The following is a 20127-nucleotide window of genomic DNA, read 5'->3' on the forward strand; positions in this document are numbered from 1 at the left end:
AGATGTGGATAAATTATATCGTCAGCCCCTTTTCAAATCCATCCAATAGTAACTCGTAACTGTTTATGACTGTATATATTTTCATTTCCGTGTTAAACTGGGAGCAATATATCGTTGCTACAATGAGATGTGAAAATAATGATATTACGTATAAACTTAAAAGCTCGGAACAATAAATAATTGCCAATTATTTTTTTAATTCAAAAACATGTGCCTATATCTCTACTTCGCCAAACATCAGTCGAGAACGTAACATTTGTATGGTTATGAAATGCATAAATTCTCTGCATACATGAAATGGTAGCTAAACTATATACTACAGAAGTAGCTGTTAAATAGGGAGCGAAATTTAATTAAGTTATCTATAAATACGTAATCAATCATTTTATGGTAATTAACAGGACTGCTTCTTATCGTTTCTCCACTAATGATTTTTATCTAGAATCAACGAGCAACTATTCAGCTACTAATAGAATCGCTACACGCATCATTCTCACCAAGTTATGTCATACTACAATGCGTTTCGCCTCTGAACTATTTCTTTTGGAATCTTCGGAACGTAATTTCTAAGCGTTCGCCTATTGCTGTTTGTAAGGGTTCTATCTTCTTGCAGATATAATCTATACTGTAAAACTCATTAGTAAGAATTGGAGATTGAACAAGTTATTTTAAACAACATCTTTAATAGTGTAATATCTCAGCTGTCTACTTTGATAGTGAACATTGTCTTGGACAGTCTTATCAGCAGAGGACACCCGCTGTGAATATTGATTCCAGCTTGTTTCAAGCCATCAGCTGCCATCAGGACAGGTCAGGTCTGAATCCCACCTGGCGTCAAAGCAATTTAAAGACAGCACTCACATTGAATTCTAATCCTTTGCCATGGGAAAGCTACTTAAAACTGCCAAAAGGCAGGACATTTCACCGCAATTCTGCAAACACAAAACAAAAAAACTTTAGGAAACATACTTTTATTGCTTTTAAAAGCATCATTGCAGAACACAAACCATAATTTGGTCTAATTGAACAACGTAATGGGTGTTGTAAGGAACTTATTTCATGAAATAAATTACATCACCGTAAACAGACTGGAGACTCGGTATAGCATCATGAAAACGGGACAAGGAAATGCTATTCCTCCAAAAGGCAACTTGCATTGATTTTTAGTTGTAGTCTTACGAGAATCCATTTCAACTGTGGTGAATTTGCACAATGATTGTCAAACGTTTTAAAACCAAATGTTGATTCGTGTAGAGAATAGCTTTAATGGACGTTATTAATTAAATGAGACAAAAGGATGCTGGAATTTTAGTAAGAGCACAAAGTGTTGCGAGTAACTCGGAGGGTCATGCATCATCTCCGGAGGACATGGGTAGGCGTTATTTCGGATTTGGATCTCTTTTCAGACCCTTCTTCAGAAACATAACCTATCCATATCCTCCAGAGATGCTGCCTGGCCCACTGAATTACTCGAGCACACTGTGTACTATTAATTAATTGATTTTCTAATAGGAAAATCCACCCAGAGCAACAAATAAACAGTGAGACACGAGGGACTGGAATCTGGAGCAAAGATGAAACAGTTGGAGGAACTCAGCGGGTCGTGCAGCATCTGGGGGTGGGGCAAAGAATTGTCAACGATTCCCGCTTCGCTTTCAAGTCAGAGCAGATATTTATGCATAATCATCGTTATCTCTTCAGACAGATTGCTAAAGTGGGTTCTGCCTGTCAAAATTAGATCGGAAGAACAACATTCAAAGAAAAAAAAGGAATGAATTGTGCCATTTAGAGTGGCTATCAGCATGTATGTAGCCCATGCTGGAGTAACTCAGCTGGGCAGACAGCAGTGTTGTGCGACCTACCCCGCTGAATTACTCCATCATTTTGTGTTCCAGCACCTGCAGTTCTTTCCTCCACTGTATGTAGTCCACACCTGTGCAGTTAAAGCCTGGAAATAGACTTTAAAAGGAAAGTGGTAATATCGTTATTCATTGTACATTAAAGCTAATTTGATGAACGGCTTGTTGTTTGGTCTAGCTTGTCCATAATAGTAGGATATCCCAACTTTAAATGTTTAAAAAAAACTAATCTTAACAATACGATACGGCACACGATACGGAAACAAACAATTAAAGTATTACTCGGGAACCAAGGATCCTAGAAAATATCAGCACAAAAATGAAACAATGGACCATTGCAGTCTGGTTTTCATGTTTACTGAATTAATTCATTGTTATTACTTAATAACTATCGTGATACTTGAAGTTCTAGGCAAGTCCTGCTGTGTGAGATTGTTTCATGGTTTCACTTACGATTTCTATTTGAATAGAATATTATATTTCCCTATTGCTGCAAAACACCAACAAAGTCCAATCCTTCCATTGGGCCGCAGAACGCGCACTGGCGTGAATATCTAGCTTCCATATTCTATTCATAAAGTCCTCGAACTTTAGATGTCCCCTTCATCTTGAAAGAACGACATAAAATCTAAATAAAATGTATATGTCATCCTTATTATTGAAATAGTCTGATGGAAATGATGTAATAGAGCGATATGTTATTAGTCGGTTTAGTGGCGCTGCGATTATGAATCGTCCATTGTGGTGCACGAGTTGAAAAGACCAATTCCCAAATATCGCCTGCATCAAGGTTAAAATAAGTCACTTCCGATATATATATATCGTTACAACATTAAGCTATATAAACACATACACATTAAAGTTTATAACAGTATTGTACAAAGGCACATTTGTGGCTGCATTTAATACAATGGACGTGTGGAGAAATTAGTCATAAGTGCGTGCAAGGTTGGATTTAAACTTTATTTGCAACGGCAGCTGGGTGCTGGATGGTAATAGCATTGATATGTGATATATCCTCTAGCTTTCTGCATTTCCATCGGTCTAGAAACGCCTCTTGAGGTATTACCAGATGCAAATTATTTGATCTACATAATGTTTTTAAAAAGATCCGTGTAATTATAGCGGACAAAAGAGCATAATTGAAGTACCGGATGGACGGTTAAAGTGCAACACGAATTTGTTCCGCTGATTTGCAAGACGCCCCCAAATGGGCTGGATCGAATGGATATAGTACATTTCTATTCAATGTTTAAAACGTTATCCACAGGTTATTTCAAAGTAAACCCATTTCACTTCAATAGAAACGGAGATCCGTGAACAAAAACTACTAATAAAAGAATGTTCTAAATGTTATTTCGAAAGCACATTATTCTAGTCGGATATACACATCCAGTTATGTATAATGTTAAAGAGAACAGTAAATACAAGCATTGTGAGTTTATGTGGCAGAAATAAATCAACATTTGTATTGCTTCAGGGCGAGTCACTTCATTTTCATCCATTTATAGATTTGAAGTACTGAAGAAATATTGTAATGCATCTATGCTATCTTAAAGAAAATCTACACGTAGATTGCAGAATAACGTCTTTGGCATTTTGCAAAACTAAAATCTCACTGCTCACCAATTATTGCCCAGAAGGTATATAGTCATCAAGGCTTTTGTCCTTGCAGCAGACTATCGTACTCCAGAACTTAATCGTGCCAAGATTAAATAAGCAGTACGAAATTTCGAAATATTTACTTGGAAGAGTGCGGCCAGTATGCAAGTGAATTAATTAAGACATGCTCGCCACTCTTGATTTACAACGGAACTTTAAAACTAAAAAACATAATTAATAGCAAATATTTTATTACGTTGCTTAAACTTACACACCTTTGCAATTAGAGTGTAGTTTGTTAAATAATATTCAGAACTAAATATCCACCCTAGCGTGTTATAGATAGATTAACAAAATTCCACAACAATAATACGCATTTATATGACATGGTTGCGCACATTCATTATTCACTGGAACTGAAATTAAGTGACCGCAAATAAAACACACCATTGTATTTCATCTATTGTAATGGCAATGGAAATTCTTTTGAAGTTCGCCTAACTATTATTGTAATCACGCGTACGGAACCTGTCCATGCATATCCAAAGGTCTCTATAGTGTTAATAGCTGAGATTTGCTTCTGGGCTCTGTACCACGTGCACCGATACTATTAGTCTCTGTCACGAACCTAAGCATTCAACAGACCAGCTCCACACTCGGAGAGGAGTCCCACAATACAAGCGCAGGAGCAGAGGTTACACCTCATGTCGAGGCTTTGCAATTTGCTTTTAAAGGCAAACGGATGAGCAGTCCTAATAACGGATCAATTCTTTGTCCACTGATGGCCACCAACCTAAAGCATTAGCTAGTGATTGTGGTGTCAGGTGTGAACTGTGAGTCTCTTGATAACCTATTTTACTTCCAAACTGAATTCTTCTGTGCGCCAACTTGTGACAAAATCGCTGTCTTATCTGTACAGCTACACAAGCCGTACCTACTGGGTAGTATCGAAAGTGGAAGAGGGCGATGTTCGAGTGTTCGGACAGTGGGGAAGGGATGAGCCCTACTCACAAGATATCCTTCTCCATCATAGATATCCTCGACCCCCAAAAATTTACAGGTAAATCCCAGGCACAAGGGCTGCAAGACAAAGGGCCAAATGAAAACAGTGATATGCCCGTAGTCTCCAGTGCAGAACAGGCTCTAAAGGAGACAGTAAAGCTGAGTGCTGAAAAGAACAGCAACCAAATCGGCACTGACTCTGGTAAGTAAATGATGCACGGTCTTATTTTTAATCCACGACAGCAGATTGTACCAAAGTTACTTTAAAAAAAAAATTAGACCACTTGCAGGCACTTTATTGAAATCTATAAAGATCTTACTCTGTACCTCTTGTAGTCTGTAATTGTACCCGATTTATCCAACGAAAAATAACGCTGTTAATTGAATAATTAACATATCTACTTTCTAACTATATGCCTCTAAACCAACCTACAGTCAGGAATGATTGAGTTTATGAAACTGACAGATTGCTTTCAAAAGAAACATTCTAACTTTATGGGCAAAAAAGTCTTCATTTATTGACGGCGTCTATTTTTTAATACATTATACCGTGGTCAAAAGTAGAAACTGAACTCAATTAGAGTACGAGTCAGATACGTGACATATTTGGTGTATATATATATTTTTAAATGTAGAGATGGTTCAGCCTATGGAAAATGTATCTGCACTTGGACAGTTACATAACCACATCTGCCCTGCAAACGTATTGGAATAAGAAACAACAAAACAATTGTGTTTCATTTTAAATGAGACTCTCTCATGATTAGTGCATATTAATTTAATATCTTCCCTCTTTTGTTCTTATCGCGAAATACACTGAAATCATAAAAATGACTTACACTGCTGGCCATATCTTGAAAAACAATTACAGTTGTTCAATAACAGCTCTTTGCTGGGTATGATTGGCACTGGGAGAGAGCCTGGGTAATTGTTTAAATCGTCCCATAGAGGATGCCGCTGCTCAAATGATCGATATCCTATTACTGACTTGTGCATATCTCCTTCCAGCAGCTTGCAGGTACAGCGTGAAAACGAGAGTCTGAAGCAGATCGAAGGTCCAAATATTTTTTCGATTAAAACTTACCTTTAATAGATGGTATTATCGATCTGTTAAAATCTGAGACTAATTGCGCATCGTGGCTGGTGTAGATTTGGACACCCTCTCGTGTATACTCTGGCAACTCTCTATCTGCTTGATGTTGGGTTTGGTTTCGTCCCAATCAGGATGCGATCAGCCCATTTAGACACGCCATCCTTACTTTCCTTTTAAACAAGCAAAAATATACCGTGATCCATTATTACATCTCAAGTCGAGTGCCTACGATAAACTATGTCAATAACAAAACTTCCCTTTTTTTAATCTTGGGAGAAACGCGTTGCTAAATGGCAGTGCTCTCACCAACGTATCCGGATTTGCACTTCATGATCTTTTACTGGTAAAATAACAATCAGAGTTTGCCACAATGCCGAATTTAAAAACACTTCTATATACCGACAGTGCTCTCCCTCTAATTCGCAGAGAGGCTGTTAAAAGTGGTCAGATTTTAGACGAATTCTGGGGCGCATTTCGCAAACAGTTGATCTCTGATTTCTGAGCACGTGAGTAATTTTCAGTGGGAAGTCCATTAGCTCATTGTTAGTCACTTTTAAACTTTGAAAATAGTCCATGAAACCGATCCACCGTTTCGATATAACCCGGTATATTCCAGGTTCTACCAAATACATACAAGTGTTGAGTATTTTATAGGATTGATAAGAAATCAATAGATTTGTAATTGAGATAATTGTCATTATTAATAATTGATTTATGTTCAAGGAATATTGATCTGTTTATAGAAATTAAGTAGAAAACAGGGAAATAAAGAAAAATTGCAAGCACATGAGTGTAGAAACAATGAATCTTGAGTGAAACACAAAGCACTGGAGTAACTCGGCGGGTCAGGCAGCATCAGTGAGGGAAACGACAGGCGATGTTTCGGACCCTTCTTCAGGCTGTTTGTAGTGGGGGGAGCTGAAAAAAAAAACGTGTTTTTATTTACTGGGAGATAAAAATGCATTGTAACATATGGTATTTTGATCATCTTCAAGATAAATTGATCCTGCATTACCAATCCTTAACATAGTTGAACATTTGTATATATGTTATAGTCACCGAACATCTTAATTTTAAAGAAATTGAAACTAAGTTAATTTATTTTCCAAAAACTTCAGTTGGTTGAAATTAGCTTTAAATCAGTATATGGTGTAGGAACTGATCGATAAAACTTGCATGGGTTGTGTATGAAGCTGCTAAACTTTACTGTATATGAGGTGGATTGATGCAAAAGAGATAATGAAACTATGGAGGAGTTGATTACACCATGTTTGTAATTCACAGCAGTACCTTGTGGTTGATAATATATCTACTGGGACTCTACTCTCATAATCATAACATGTTTGTTCAAGTCTTCCCGCTTGTAATGTTTACAAGCAGAGTCATTGTGACTTTAGGTTGTTTAACCATTTGTCTTTTTTTATTTTGCTTTTGTGTCACAGTTCTTGTCTATTTCCTCTTGCCTTTTTATTGGACCTCCTCTAAGGATGTAGTCCTGCACCTACCTTCTTCCTAGCACATCTATATTCACTTATCTGTGCTATCTGAATGCAGTGCTTCACTGTGTGGGTTTCCTCATAGATTTTGTATTATGTTAAAAAATTAAGTTCAATGGTTATATTTCATGAATTTGAAAGATGTGAAAGCGTTATATCTACAAATTCATGTAATAAATAAAACTGCAGTATATAGCAAAAATTGCAAGAATATAGAAGAAAAATACTAAAATCTGATATATAGTATCTAGATTAAACTGTGTGAAAAGCTAAAATAATTGGGGGTTGGTTTAAAATAAAAGCAGTTTGGGGAATTCAGAGAATCTAAATGGTGTAGAAAATCAGATTTTACACACCATTTCAAATAGTACACAAAGCTAAGGGAAGGTGGGGTGGGAAGATTGTTGCATATTTTCATATGATATAGAAGGATGTAATTTGGCCCATTAAGTCTATGCAGGCTCTCATTCCCATTGCCTACTAACATTTCCAAAATTCACATATCTGACACCATTATAACTGTTTGTTTGCAGATGGAAGTGATTGGGAACAAGGCAAACATTCCAATGCTGATACTTCAAAAGAATCTCCAGAATTCCATGGAAAAGTTCAACAATTTAAAAAGGATAAGGATTCCATACAACCTGAATTAGACAATGACCAGAATACCCCCACAGAGTTGGAATCCAGGTCCGATCATACTGCACCCAGACAAAAACGCCGTCGAGCTGAACCAGGCTGTGCTAAACCAAGACGAGCTAGAACTGCCTTTACGTATGAGCAACTAGTGGCTCTGGAGAATAAATTTCGCTCAACGCGTTACCTATCAGTATGTGAACGCCTCAACCTTGCGTTGGCCCTCAGCCTAACAGAAACACAAGTTAAAATCTGGTTTCAAAACAGACGCACAAAGTGGAAGAAACAGAATCCTGGAGCAGATAGCACAATCCAGCCTGGAGCTACAAGCCTGTCGCTAATCAGTCCAAGTCCTCCTGGACCAAGTGCACTCAGCTTTCCAACCTTTCAGGCTTACTCTGCAGGGAATGTCATTTGCCAGACAGCAACACCAGTCCCTTTAGTATCATCCACTACAGGTTTGATGTCTCCTTTCCTGAGTTCTGCCTACTTGACACCATTTTATGCACCTCATTTATGAAAACGAAATATGTATATCTCAAGTAACTATTTACACCGAACATAATAACAATTTTCTTTCTTGAGCTACCATTTTGTACAACCATCTTGTAATAAAATAATCATCACCTTAAAGAGGACTGAATAGCTCAACTGATGATAACTTATTTGTAAGCAGTGTTTCAAAGCCTTAAACAGACAAGTTCCGAGTTTTAACAATATACAAGAAATATGCCAATTCAATATCTGTAGGTAAGAATAAACAAACCTGACAGAATCAGAAGAAACGTATGTTCTGTTGGGCTTTGGTGGAGCATTATTAAGGCTAAGATTATGATTCTAAGATTATGAAACTAAGGACCAGGCACTCCTGTGTACTGGGTCCATTGGTGCTAAAGTCTGTAAACAATACCTTTGTACTGTTCAGTACTGTTACCGAATATTAAGTATTTTCAATTGTCTGGTTACAATGATCTAAAAGTATAAAAATTCAATGTGGATGTTCTGTTCATTAAATTGAACAAATACACATGATAATAAACAACTGCATTAAATACTGAGGTTCATGGGATGGATATGCACTGAATATGGCACTATCGTTAATATATAATGGAATTATAAATTATAATGGAAGGCTCGAGTGGTCCGACCACGGGAGAACAAAGAAGAGAAGATTTAACTTTTTTTGCCATCCATCACAGTGAGGAATGTGGGGGAGTCACTGTGGTGGATGTTCATGTTAAAAACTTATTTGGGTCTTGTTTGTCTTTATTGGTATGACTGTATGGCAAATCAAATTCCTCGTATGTTGCAAAACATACTTGGCTAATAAATTATGATTACGAAAAAATGAAACAAGAAAGGAACTTGCCATCCAAGAGTAGCTCAAATTACTCTGTCCTTCTGGAAAATAGTTTATGATATCGCCATACTGATATTCTAAGGTTTTACGTGGACTTTGCTACCACGAGAATACAACTTGATTAAAATGAGTCCATATCATTTTATTAACAACTTAAATTCAGAGAAGATCCATAATTTATTCTTGGATGCTCAAGGGAATTTGGCTTTGGCAATCAAAACACTACTTTGCAAGAGACAAATAACTTTTGCCATAATTAAAAATACAATATTTTCTATGAGCTAATGTTGAATATCTTGATTTAAGTAAGTTTTAGATTTTCAGCCCGTCAGTTTCACTATAAATGATAAAGAAAGAGGGTTGGGTTACTGCAGCTCATAAATGTAATCATTTATAGTTCTAAAGACAGAAGAAAGTCAGTTCCTCCACTTTGGCCTTCTTCCTGGTGGATCTTCTTATGCAACCATATTACATTTTTATAAATATTTGTTTAGGATATTTCTCTCCATGATTAATTTTACTTCTGACAATGTTTCTCAATGTTTGACATAGCCTTCATTTGAAAATAAATGTGAATTGATTGATGTGGGGTTATGGACACTCTAAAAGCTTGTATTGAACAAATTTTAGATGATAAAAATGTCAGGATATATATATGGTTTACAGCTATTAAGGTAAAGAAACACCTTTAACCCTCACTGCTTCGCAATGCTAATCTTGCTTACAAATTATGAATATCTACCTTAATTATATAATGTCTATGATAATCAATGAATGATTATCATACACATGGTCATATTTGCATATCAGTTATTCGGATGAATGAAAACAAAATACGTATATTCACTTTAGCGAAACAATAGGTGTTTTCGCGAAATAGGTCAGAAGTTTTTTGACTTCAGTTTTACTGATTACAAATGATTCTTAACAATGTACCTTTGGAACTCAGTTACTTAGTTGATCGGAAAATGTATTACATTTCCTTAATAAAAAGATAAGTAAAAGTGGTGTTATGTATTAAAATGGGTATTAATAGGAACAACATCCCAGAGGTAAAATAAAAATCTGTCAACCACTGAAGTCCTGAGCCAAATTAACAGAGTTTTGGTGAGATGTTTTCATATTCTTAAGAAATTCTCAAAGCTAATTATAACTTCACACAGGTGCTGTCATTGTTGGGTTGTACAAGCACTGGCAGACCATTTACAAAAACATCAATGTCTAATAAGTATCAATGAGCTGAAAAATCAGCCAATCTATTTTGATGGTTTCAAATGAGACCTACATGCTGACTGGGAGAGTTGCTTTGATAGTCTCACATAGTGTCATTTTATCTTCTGCACCCATTGAGAACAAAGAGTAAAATAACCTTCCAACATTATCAAGAAAATAACTGAAAATATGCTACCAATCAAAGTAAGGATAGGAGAAACTATCCTATATGTTTAAAAATATCCAACCTATTTTTGAAAATATTTTTAACTTTGATCATGCTTTCTCTATGGTGAGGAAATATTAAAGCACCATTTGTAAATAAAAAAAATATTAAATGCTAATAAAATGTTACTTACAAGTTGGTTTCTTTTGTTTTCGAATTCTATTGAACAATTTAATTCCACAGTTTAAGTATTCTCAATGCATAAGTTATGGTGTGTTACATCCTTTCTTTCCCACTGCTGTGGCAATTCCATGAAGTAGATTGCATTTTGGATGTACTACTGTCTTCTAACGCACAACATCTTGAATTCACTTCATTATGTTGTGCACACCACTCTGGGGGATTACAACTCCTAGTATTTTGACTAGCTTCTTTTGGCAAACAAGAGTCACACCATTTTCATATGGTCAAGTTTGTTAATCATAAATAAAATTCAATTACGACCTTTGTAGGCATCTGGCTAGTATTGTTGCAGCATCTAGCAAAATATCATGTTTTGGCAAACATCATTGAGTCACTACCATTTTCATATGGTCAAGTCTGTGAAAACCTATCTCATTAACAGCTCCCCTAATCCATAAAGTTTTGTGGAATCAATCCTCCCCCCCCCCCCCCCCTTCAAACCTCAGGCTTTGAGAGAATATTAAGACCACTCTGAAATTTAAAAAAAAAGTTAATATTGTTTATTCTACATTCGTTCATACATTTATTAGAGCAAGTAAACAGCTGGAATCTGTCCTGGCTATTGGAAGAAAAATGCATAATAAGACTGCCCATGGAGATAGCAATAGATATTGTTGAAAATCTGAAATAAAACAGAAAATGCTGGTATTAGTCAACACGTTAAGCAGCCACTTTATAAAGAGTAATGGATTTAATATTTCAGGTCAAAGATCCTTCATCAGGCCACCTCCTTTGTCCAGCAGTTCTCATTGAAAATATCTCTTTAGTCATGCCTTTTGTTCTGGCGTTCCTAACTATTATTATAGGAGCACACAAATGTATATCTGTGCCCTCTGGACCCAAGAGATCAACTAGTTTGATGCAGCCTAAAAATAGTTAGATTATCTTGTAATTTGCGAAACTGGGCAGCACGGTGGTGCAGCAGAAGAGTTGCTGCCTTACAGCGCTTGTAGCGCCAGAGACCCGGGTTCGATCCTGACTATGGGTGCTGTCTGTAGGGAATTTGTATGTTCTCCCCGTGACCTGCGTGGGCCTTCTCGGAGGGATTATTTATGTTCTCCGCGTGACCTGTATTGGCTTCCTCCTACACTTAAAAAACCTACAGGTTTGTCGGCTAATTGTGTAACAACTTGTGTAGGGTTGTGTTAATGAGCGGGAATCACTGGTCCGCGCGGACCCAGTGGGCCGAAGGGCCTGTTTCCTTGCTGTATCTCCAAACTAAACTAAACTGTCTACAATACAAATGGTATAAACTTGGAGAAGGATATTTAATAAAGAACAAAATAACTTATCTAAGTAGTTTTCACATTATTTCTGGAAGAAAATCCCAAAGTATTATCTGATTAATTCACAGTGATATTAATGCATGCAGCCTGCAATCCATCAAGAAAATCATTGGCTGTGTGACTACAAAAAGTGACTTTCATTGTGAAGTCTTTGGGAATTAAGCAAGGATAATGGAGGAGCAATGTTTGGTGCAGAAGTGGAGGTAGGATAAAGATTGTGGATCAGTTGTAGATCGTGGAGAATAATACTAATAAAAGTACTTTTGAAAAGCTAAAGCCATAGTTTTTACTGCTCCTTGTAAAATAAATAATGAATGAATTAACACCTACAATGCAACAAAGTTAATATGTTGAATCATGAGCTGAACACTTGCTTTGATGTAAAAAAGAAGCAGTGGACCATTACTATAGAACTAACGTCTCACGTTACAAAATATATAACAAACTCACTCAATGTCAACTTTTAAAAAATACATTTCTACTTGTCCCCCTTATTCTGGATTAGTTGCAGAAAATATTTCATCTGAGAATAATTGCAAGACTAAGATACTACACCAGGAAACTAAACAATGGGAAACAGGTTGAATTTCTTAAATAATTACAATTGTCGAGGAATTTTGTAGAAGACTGACTGACTGACTGACTGACAATCTTCACCAGGTGCACTGGTCAATATACTATCACTTCTTTGCTGCCACTGGGACTAGCAATTGGATGAGTAATTAGCCTGGGACTCAGTCTGATCTCATTGGTGAGCACAACATATTCCACAGAAATGGAAATTGTTCATGGGGCCATGATCAATAGTTACACCCAAATTCAATAGCATTAAGAATTAAAACACTGCTCTTTTGGATACTTTTGCCCAGTGTTTTCGCATCAACAATGTTAATTATAATTAATTGGCTTTTAAGCATTTTGGGATGCCTTGAAAGAGACTTCAAAGGCAAAATGTGAACGAATGAATACATTCTTTGGTTTTTTTCCCTCTTAAACACATGAGAATCACAACAGCTTAGTTGATTCTTTTTTATATTCACACAAACACAGTGGCTTTTGATAACTGGAAGCCTGTTAGCATTGCAATAGTCAAGTGTTCAAAATAAGGCTTATGTCAGATAATTCAATTTTTCAATGTAATGCAAATGAAAATCAATTTCGGACACCTACGATTTCATTTATTTATAGATATTTTTATGACTCTTTATAAATATTTTTGTTTTGTTTTTTGTATACTGTTTCACACTTGCTTTTTATTCTTTTATTCTGTTCGAAATAAATAATAAAATAAATAAATAAATAAATTTAATTTGAAGTAAACAGCTTTTGTTTTTTAAGGATAAATTAAGCATATAATGAAGAAGCAAGGAACTACAGATGCTGGTTTACCAAAAAAAAGACAAAGTGCTGGAGAACTCAGCAGGTCAGGCAACATCTCTATTCATCCCTATAATGAAATTTGACTAGGTATTCTTGTCATGAGATGTGAATCATCCTTACAACTCTGAAACAACATATAAGGAATATACTTGAAGATGCCAATCCCCATGCAACAAGTCGCAGAGGAACTTTATCTGAATTCTCTTGGATGCACTTATTGCAAGGCATTCTTGAGATAAAATGGTTAAATTGGCCAAAAGTGATTTAGAGTCCTGCATTTAGGTGTCTGAATCATTAGCGACAAAGCTCACAGACACTTTTGGTACCGCACCAATTGCCCCATCCACCATCCAAGTTGTAAAATTCCCAACACTTTCACCACTGCCTGTGAAAACACACCCCAGCCTTCAACAAACATGTCAGCCTCTCCATTGATCCCTTACTTGAAATTACACCAGATCACTCTCCTGATAGTGTTCCCAAATGCCTTCCCCCTCAATCCCTAATGTCTCTGGCTACCTTCCAAACACCACCCAATGTCTCTGCCCATCCTAATTCTTAAACCCATGCTCCAAAGCCATACTCCCATTACCCTTACCCCCCCCCCCCCCCCCCCCAACCATCCCAATAGATGCCACAGATCAGTAGCAGGTTTTTTGAGTCCATACTCATAATGCATATTGTGTATTTAAACAAGTAATATTTGATCAATCGCCAGGTGGTAAGGTAGCAAATACTTTATTCACTACATAACATTGTTTAAATAAATCCTTTGGAGTGCACTTCAATTCCTAGGATTACAGTGCCCTCCATAATTTTTGGGACAAATACCATCATTTATTTATTTGCCTCTGTACTCCACAATTTGAGATTTGTAATAGAAAAAATCACATGTGGTTAAAGTGCACATTGTCAGATTTTAATAGCTTTTTCAGCTGTGTTTATACATAGTCCCACCATTTCAGGGCACCATAATGTTTAGGACATATGGCTTCACATGTGTTTGTAATTGCTCAAGTGTGTTTAAATGCCTCCTTAACGCAGGTATAAGAGAGCTCTCAGCACCTAGTCTTTTCTCTAGTCTTTCCATCACCTTTGGAAACTTGTATGCTGTTTCAACATGAGGACCAATGTTGTGCCAATGAAAGTCAAAGAAGCCATTATGAGACTGAGAAACAAGAATAAAATTGTTAGAGACATCAGCCAAATCTTAGGCTTGCCAAAATCAACTGTTTGGAAAATCATTAAGAAGAAAGAGAGCACTGGTGAGCTAACTAATCGCAAATGTACTGGCAGGAGAAGGAAGACCGTCACAGCTGATGACAGAAGAATTCTCTCTATAATAAAGAAAATTTCCCAAACATCTGTCCGACAGATCTGAAACACTCTTTAGCAGTCAGATGTGGATTTGTCAATGACCACTGTCTGCAGAAGGCTCTATGAACAGAAATGCAGAGGCTACACTGCAAGATCCAAACCACTGGTTAGCTGCAAAAATAAGATGGCCAGGTTACAGTTTGCCAAGAAGTACTTAAAACAGCAACCACATTTCTGGAAAAACGTCATGTGGATAGATGAGACGGAGATTAATTTATATCAGAGTGATGACAAGGACAAAGTATAGAGGAGAGAAGGAACTGCCCAAGATCTAAAGCATACAACCTCATCTGTGAAACACGGTGGTGGGGGTGTTATGGCCAAGGCATTTATGGCTGCTAAAGGTACTGGCTTACTTATCTTCATTGATGACACAACTGCCGATGTTAGTAGCATAATGAATTCTGAAGTATTTAGACACATCCTATCTGCTCAAGTTCAAACAGATTCCTTGAAACTCATTGGCCGGTGGTTCATTCTACAGCAAGACAATTATCCCAAACATACTGCTAAAGCAACAAAGCTAAAAAATGCTCAATTGTTGAGTGGCCAAGTCAATCACTCGATCTGAACCCAATTCAGCATGCGTTTTATATGCTGAAGAGAAAACTGAAGGGGATTAGCCCCCAAAACAAGCAATGCTAAAGATGGCTGCGATACAGGCCTGGCAGAGCATCACCAGAGAAGACACCCAGCAACTGGTGATGTCCATGAATCACAGACTTCAAGTAGTCATTACATGCATTATATGCAACAAAATACTAAACATGACTACTTTCATTTGCATGACATTGCTGTGTCCCAAACATGATGGTGCCCTGAAATGGGGGGGACTATGTATAAAACTGCTGTAGTTTCTACATGGTGAAACTAAAATGTATAAAAATGGCCTTTATTAAAATCTGACAATGTGCCCTTTAACTACATGTGATTTTTTTCTATTACATATCTCAAATTGTGGAGTACACAGGCAAATAAATAAATGAATGGCGGTTCTTTGTCCCATACATTATGGAGGGCACTGTATTCCACTAGTAACCTTTAGCAAGAAAAGCTTTTTGACCTTACAATGGATTATTTGTTTTCTGCCCAGTATGTGGCGCAATAATGAATAATAAAGCTGACCCTTTCTTTGTAGCCATGTCAGATATTCTAATTGATATAATTTAAAATGACAATGATTGGATGACAAAAGGTTGACTTGTTACTTGGACCTTTCTAGAAGGTAATGTTGTGTTTGTTTTTAAAGTTTTATTATGTTTATTTTGTTTATAAAATCCAATTATATTAAATACTGTGATCACAGGGGAAATGTTGCAATTAGTTCTTGGATAACATAACATATAAAATGTTTCCAATAACAGAAATGCAGCTACAATTAGCAACTATTTGCCAATACCATTAACAACAATGTATGGTATAAAGTGTTTGATGAAGCCATAAAAGGATTTAAAAAAAGGTAAAGAAAGGAAAGCCAAAGACAAAAACCAATGTCATTAATTCAAATCAGAAGGAAGTGTTGGAACAAAGCTTTGATACTTAACAAATCCCCTCAGGATGTTGTGAATCATTCATATGTACATATTTTCTTTCAGTATGTTAACCCATTTGTAAATTACATGAATATAATTAATTGCAGATGATGGAAATGTTACAAATGCAATCAGTGGTTTTATAGAGCCATCGAGTTGTACAGCTCTTCGAACCACCGTGCCCATGCTGATCACCGTGCCTCCATGCCTATCTATGTAGTCTCACTTGCCTGAATCAATTCCATATCCCTCCATGCCCCGCTCATTCAGGTTCCTGCCAATATGCCTTTTGAATTTATTCCCATTTGTCAAAAGCTGTCTGAATGTAATGTACAGATTCATGGATCTACAGTTTAGCACTCGACACCTCAGGAAAAAGATAATATAGTTCACCGTGGCAGTCCTGGCATTTTGGGCTATCTAATTAACGTCACTTCTTTATTCTTTCTACAGACACATGTAAATAAAGAAGGCTAAAGGACTGTTGAGGGAATATTTCATTGTCAGATTTGCAATAATTTTCAAATGAGATTTCAATCTTACCATTCTGATGGACATTAAAATGCCTTAGTACTATTATTTGAAGGAAAACGGAGGGCGGTTTAAGCATTTACTCTTAACCAATGCCTTTGTATGATGATTCAACTCTGTGCAAGAATTGCATATCATATTTCTTATATCATAACACAGATGATACTTCAATAATAGTCCACTGACAGAAAAGTGCTGTCAGATTTCTAAACAGTCCTCAGTCTTTGAGCAACAAAGATAATTATAAAAGGCAATCAATAAACACAGAAAACTGAAATCAGGCTGGCACCAATGTGGACCAATGGAAGATGACAAGGAAAGCTCAGCTACAAAACATGAGAAGAAATAAATGCACCCTTCTTTATCATTTTCATCTCTCCTGCTCCTCTTTCATCCTTCTGTTCTCTTGCTTGATTCTACTTTGCCACTCTGTACCCATCTCAAGTTGATTGTAGTAGGAGCGGGATGCTTTTAAAAGCTTGATGACAAGAGTTTAGGACCAGCATGTTCCTGTTAGAGCGAAGGGCAAAGCAGGTGGGAGTAAGGAATCCTGGATGACAAGAAAAATTGACTGTCTGGTCAGGAAAAAAGAGGCAATGGGACAGGAATAGGCAGCTGGGATCAAGAGTATCCCTGGAGGAGTTTCAGGAAAAGAAGAGCATACTTAAAACTTGCGAGCAAAAGGGTGGCGGAAGATAGCTCTGGCAGGTAATGTTATGGAAAATCTAAAGAGATTTTATGTACATTAAGTGACAAAAGGTAACTAGAGAGAGAATAGGATCTCTCAGAAACAATGCGGTCATCTGTGTGGAGCCGCAGGAGATGGGCAAGGGCTTCAATGATACTTCTTTGTTGTGGAGAAAGACATGAAGACTGGGGAACTTGGAGATGTCTTGAGGACAGACCGTACTACAGTCGAGGAGGTACTGGACATCCTAAGGTGTATGAAATATCCAAGTACACTGTGGGAGGCTGGAAAAGAAATTGCAAGAGCCCTAGCTATATATGAATCATCATTAGGCATGGGTGAGGTGCCAGATGATTAGAAGATGGATAATGCTGTGCCTCTATTTAACAAAGGGCTGCAAGGAAAAGCCTGGGAACTATAGACCAGTGAGCCAAACATCTGTGATGGACATGTTACTGGAAAGGATTCTGAGGCATAGGATATGGACAGGGATTGAGTCTTACGAAGCTGTAGATGTTGTTTATATGGACTTCAGCAAGGCATTTATTAAGGTTCCGTCCTGGTATACTGCTTTGGAAGATAAGATTGCATAGGATCCAGGGACAGCTAGCTGAATTAATAGTAAATTGGCTTCATGGAAGGAATCAGTGATTGTGGAAGGTTGTTTTTCAGACTGGAGGCTTGTGACTGGTAGTGTGCCTTGGGGATCAGTACTGGGCCAATTGCTTTTGTGGTTTATATCAATGATTTGTATGAAAATGTACAAGGCATGATTAGTAAGTTTGCAATGACACAAAAGCGGGTGGTATCGTAGATAGCCAAGATGGTTATCAAAAATTACAGCAAAATCTTGATCAGTTGGGCAAGTGGGCAGAGGAATGGTTTATGGAATTCAATGGAGAATATTTTTTGGTGCTGCTCAACGGAAGTGCACAATTATGTTTTACAGTAACACGATTTCCTCAAAAAGTCTGTGACTTAATGCCATCGATACATTTAGTTCCAAGCATTCGTCATCTTTTACTTCTTCTTATATGCAATGTGTTCATTTATTTCAGAGGGAGTGAACTTGATTTGATGAATACTAACTTATTTGATAGTGAGAACCTTGGAAAGACGTGAAACATCTATTTGGCATATCTGGCTGAGGATTTTTGCAAATACTTCAGCTTTGTCCGAGACACTCAGATGCTGGGCTCTGCTATTTTTGATGATGGGAACATTCATGGAGTATCCTCCTCCTACTAAATTGTTTCATTGCCTACTATCTTCCACTATACGGTATATTAGTAGAGCTGAACTTTAATTGAATGTGATTTTATTTTAACAGCCTACATAGCACGCCACTGCCTGTTCTGATCTTCACCTTGCAGGTAGGTAAAAGTTCTCGGGAGTCATTTACGAAAAATACACCAGTTTCTAATTTGGTGTTGTGGCCTCAATATTTAGATGGCTAAATATTGCTTACATTTCTCATAAATAATCCCGGGCTCTTGATGGGTGATGTGCTTGGCTAGTGCAATGCCACTGCATGTGTAGAAGTGGCGGCAGCATGACTCTACTAGGATAAAGATTTTGCTTGATTCCTGTGTGGCACAAATGTTGAAAGGTTTCAACCCAAAACATCAGCTGTCCGTTTCCCTCCTCAGAAACTGCTTGATTATTGAATTCCTTCAGCAGCTCTCCTTTTTTTGCTATTGTAAGCTTTAAATTGATCTTTAGTTGGTAATGAACTGCCTAATCTCCCGATTGTGTCTCCGATGAATCCATAAATTAGGCGCATGGCATTAGGCGCAATTTTAGGGGCATGGTTTCTGCCTGTTGTTCCCCACTAAAAACATCCCCTCATACTTTATCTTGTCCTCCCTTGTCTGGTCATCCAGGATATCTCACAAGCACTCCACCACTTTCACAACTTCCAATTTCTTGTCTCCCAGTGCGTCACCTTTACCATGGATGTCTGGTCCCTTATACACGTTCATCTCCAATCAGGTACACCTCAGGGCCGTCCATTTCATCCTAGAACAGAACATAGACCCAACCTATTCCCCCCTCAACTAACATTCTACTCCATCTGTCATATCTTGTCCTCCCTCCCCCCCAACAACTTTTCTTTTGGTTCTGCTCACTTCATTTAAATCAATCCTGGAGAAACTCAGCGGGTGAGGCAACATCTATGGAGCGAAGGAAATAGGCGACATTTCGAGTATTGGGATACCAATAGGCACTGAGAGTATTCCGAGGTTGGCTGCAGGAGGTGCCCGATGTCAGAGTTGTGGCTGTGGGAGGCGAGTGATGGATCGGGGGGCGTGATTGGATCAGGTGCTGCTGGAGGCCCCAGAGGTCAGATGAGTGTGTGATTGGATGTGGTCTGCAGTACTATAGAGCAACAGAGGTCATCGCCATCATTTTCTGACCAGGCTCATTCTTGCAACTTAGGCACAGTGCCTTTGCTCTGACAATGGGCCAAAAGGCCAAGTTAAGACTTTACGTTTTCAAGAACTTTGAAACTTGAAGGACATAAATTGGCGCCAGAAATGTGGCGATTGTTGTGTACTCCCTCTGTGTAATCTACTGTTCTTCTATATTCTCTCTTCTATATTTGTCTTAAGGTTCTTGACCCAACACATCACCCATTTCCTTCTCTCCAAAGATGCTGCCTGT

At 37.5% G+C, this 20127-nt stretch overlaps 1 protein-coding gene and 1 long non-coding RNA gene across 2 annotated transcripts; one reads left to right on the plus strand and one right to left on the minus strand.

Moving 5' to 3' along the window:
* Positions 1-358: 358 nt before the first annotated feature.
* On the minus strand, positions 359-19027 carry LOC129703984 (uncharacterized). The gene is made up of 3 exons (XR_008724668.1): positions 18932-19027; positions 1863-6474; positions 359-932 (listed from the first exon to the last, which is right to left on the minus strand). It is a non-coding gene; the product is annotated as an uncharacterized LOC129703984 (long non-coding RNA).
* nkx1.2la (NK1 transcription factor related 2-like,a) lies at positions 4428-8467 on the plus strand. Its single transcript, XM_055646759.1, has 2 exons — positions 4428-4665; positions 7586-8467. The coding sequence occupies exons 1-2, from the start codon at positions 4428-4430 to the stop codon at positions 8206-8208; spliced, it is 861 nt and encodes a 286-aa protein (XP_055502734.1). The 3' UTR covers positions 8209-8467.
* Positions 19028-20127: the final 1100 nt, after the last annotated feature.

Source organism: Leucoraja erinacea, chromosome 15 (assembly GCF_028641065.1).
Source record: "Leucoraja erinacea ecotype New England chromosome 15, Leri_hhj_1, whole genome shotgun sequence".
NCBI lineage: Eukaryota > Metazoa > Chordata > Chondrichthyes > Rajiformes > Rajidae > Leucoraja > Leucoraja erinaceus.

Coding starts and splice junctions, on each gene's coding strand:
- nkx1.2la (XM_055646759.1), top strand. CDS start 4,428: ATGTTCGAGTGTTCGGACAGTGGGGAAGGGATGAGCCCTACTCACAAG. Junction 4,666..7,585: donor CCAAATCGGCACTGACTCTG/GTAAGTAAATGA, acceptor GTTTGTTTGCAG/ATGGAAGTGATTGGGAACAA.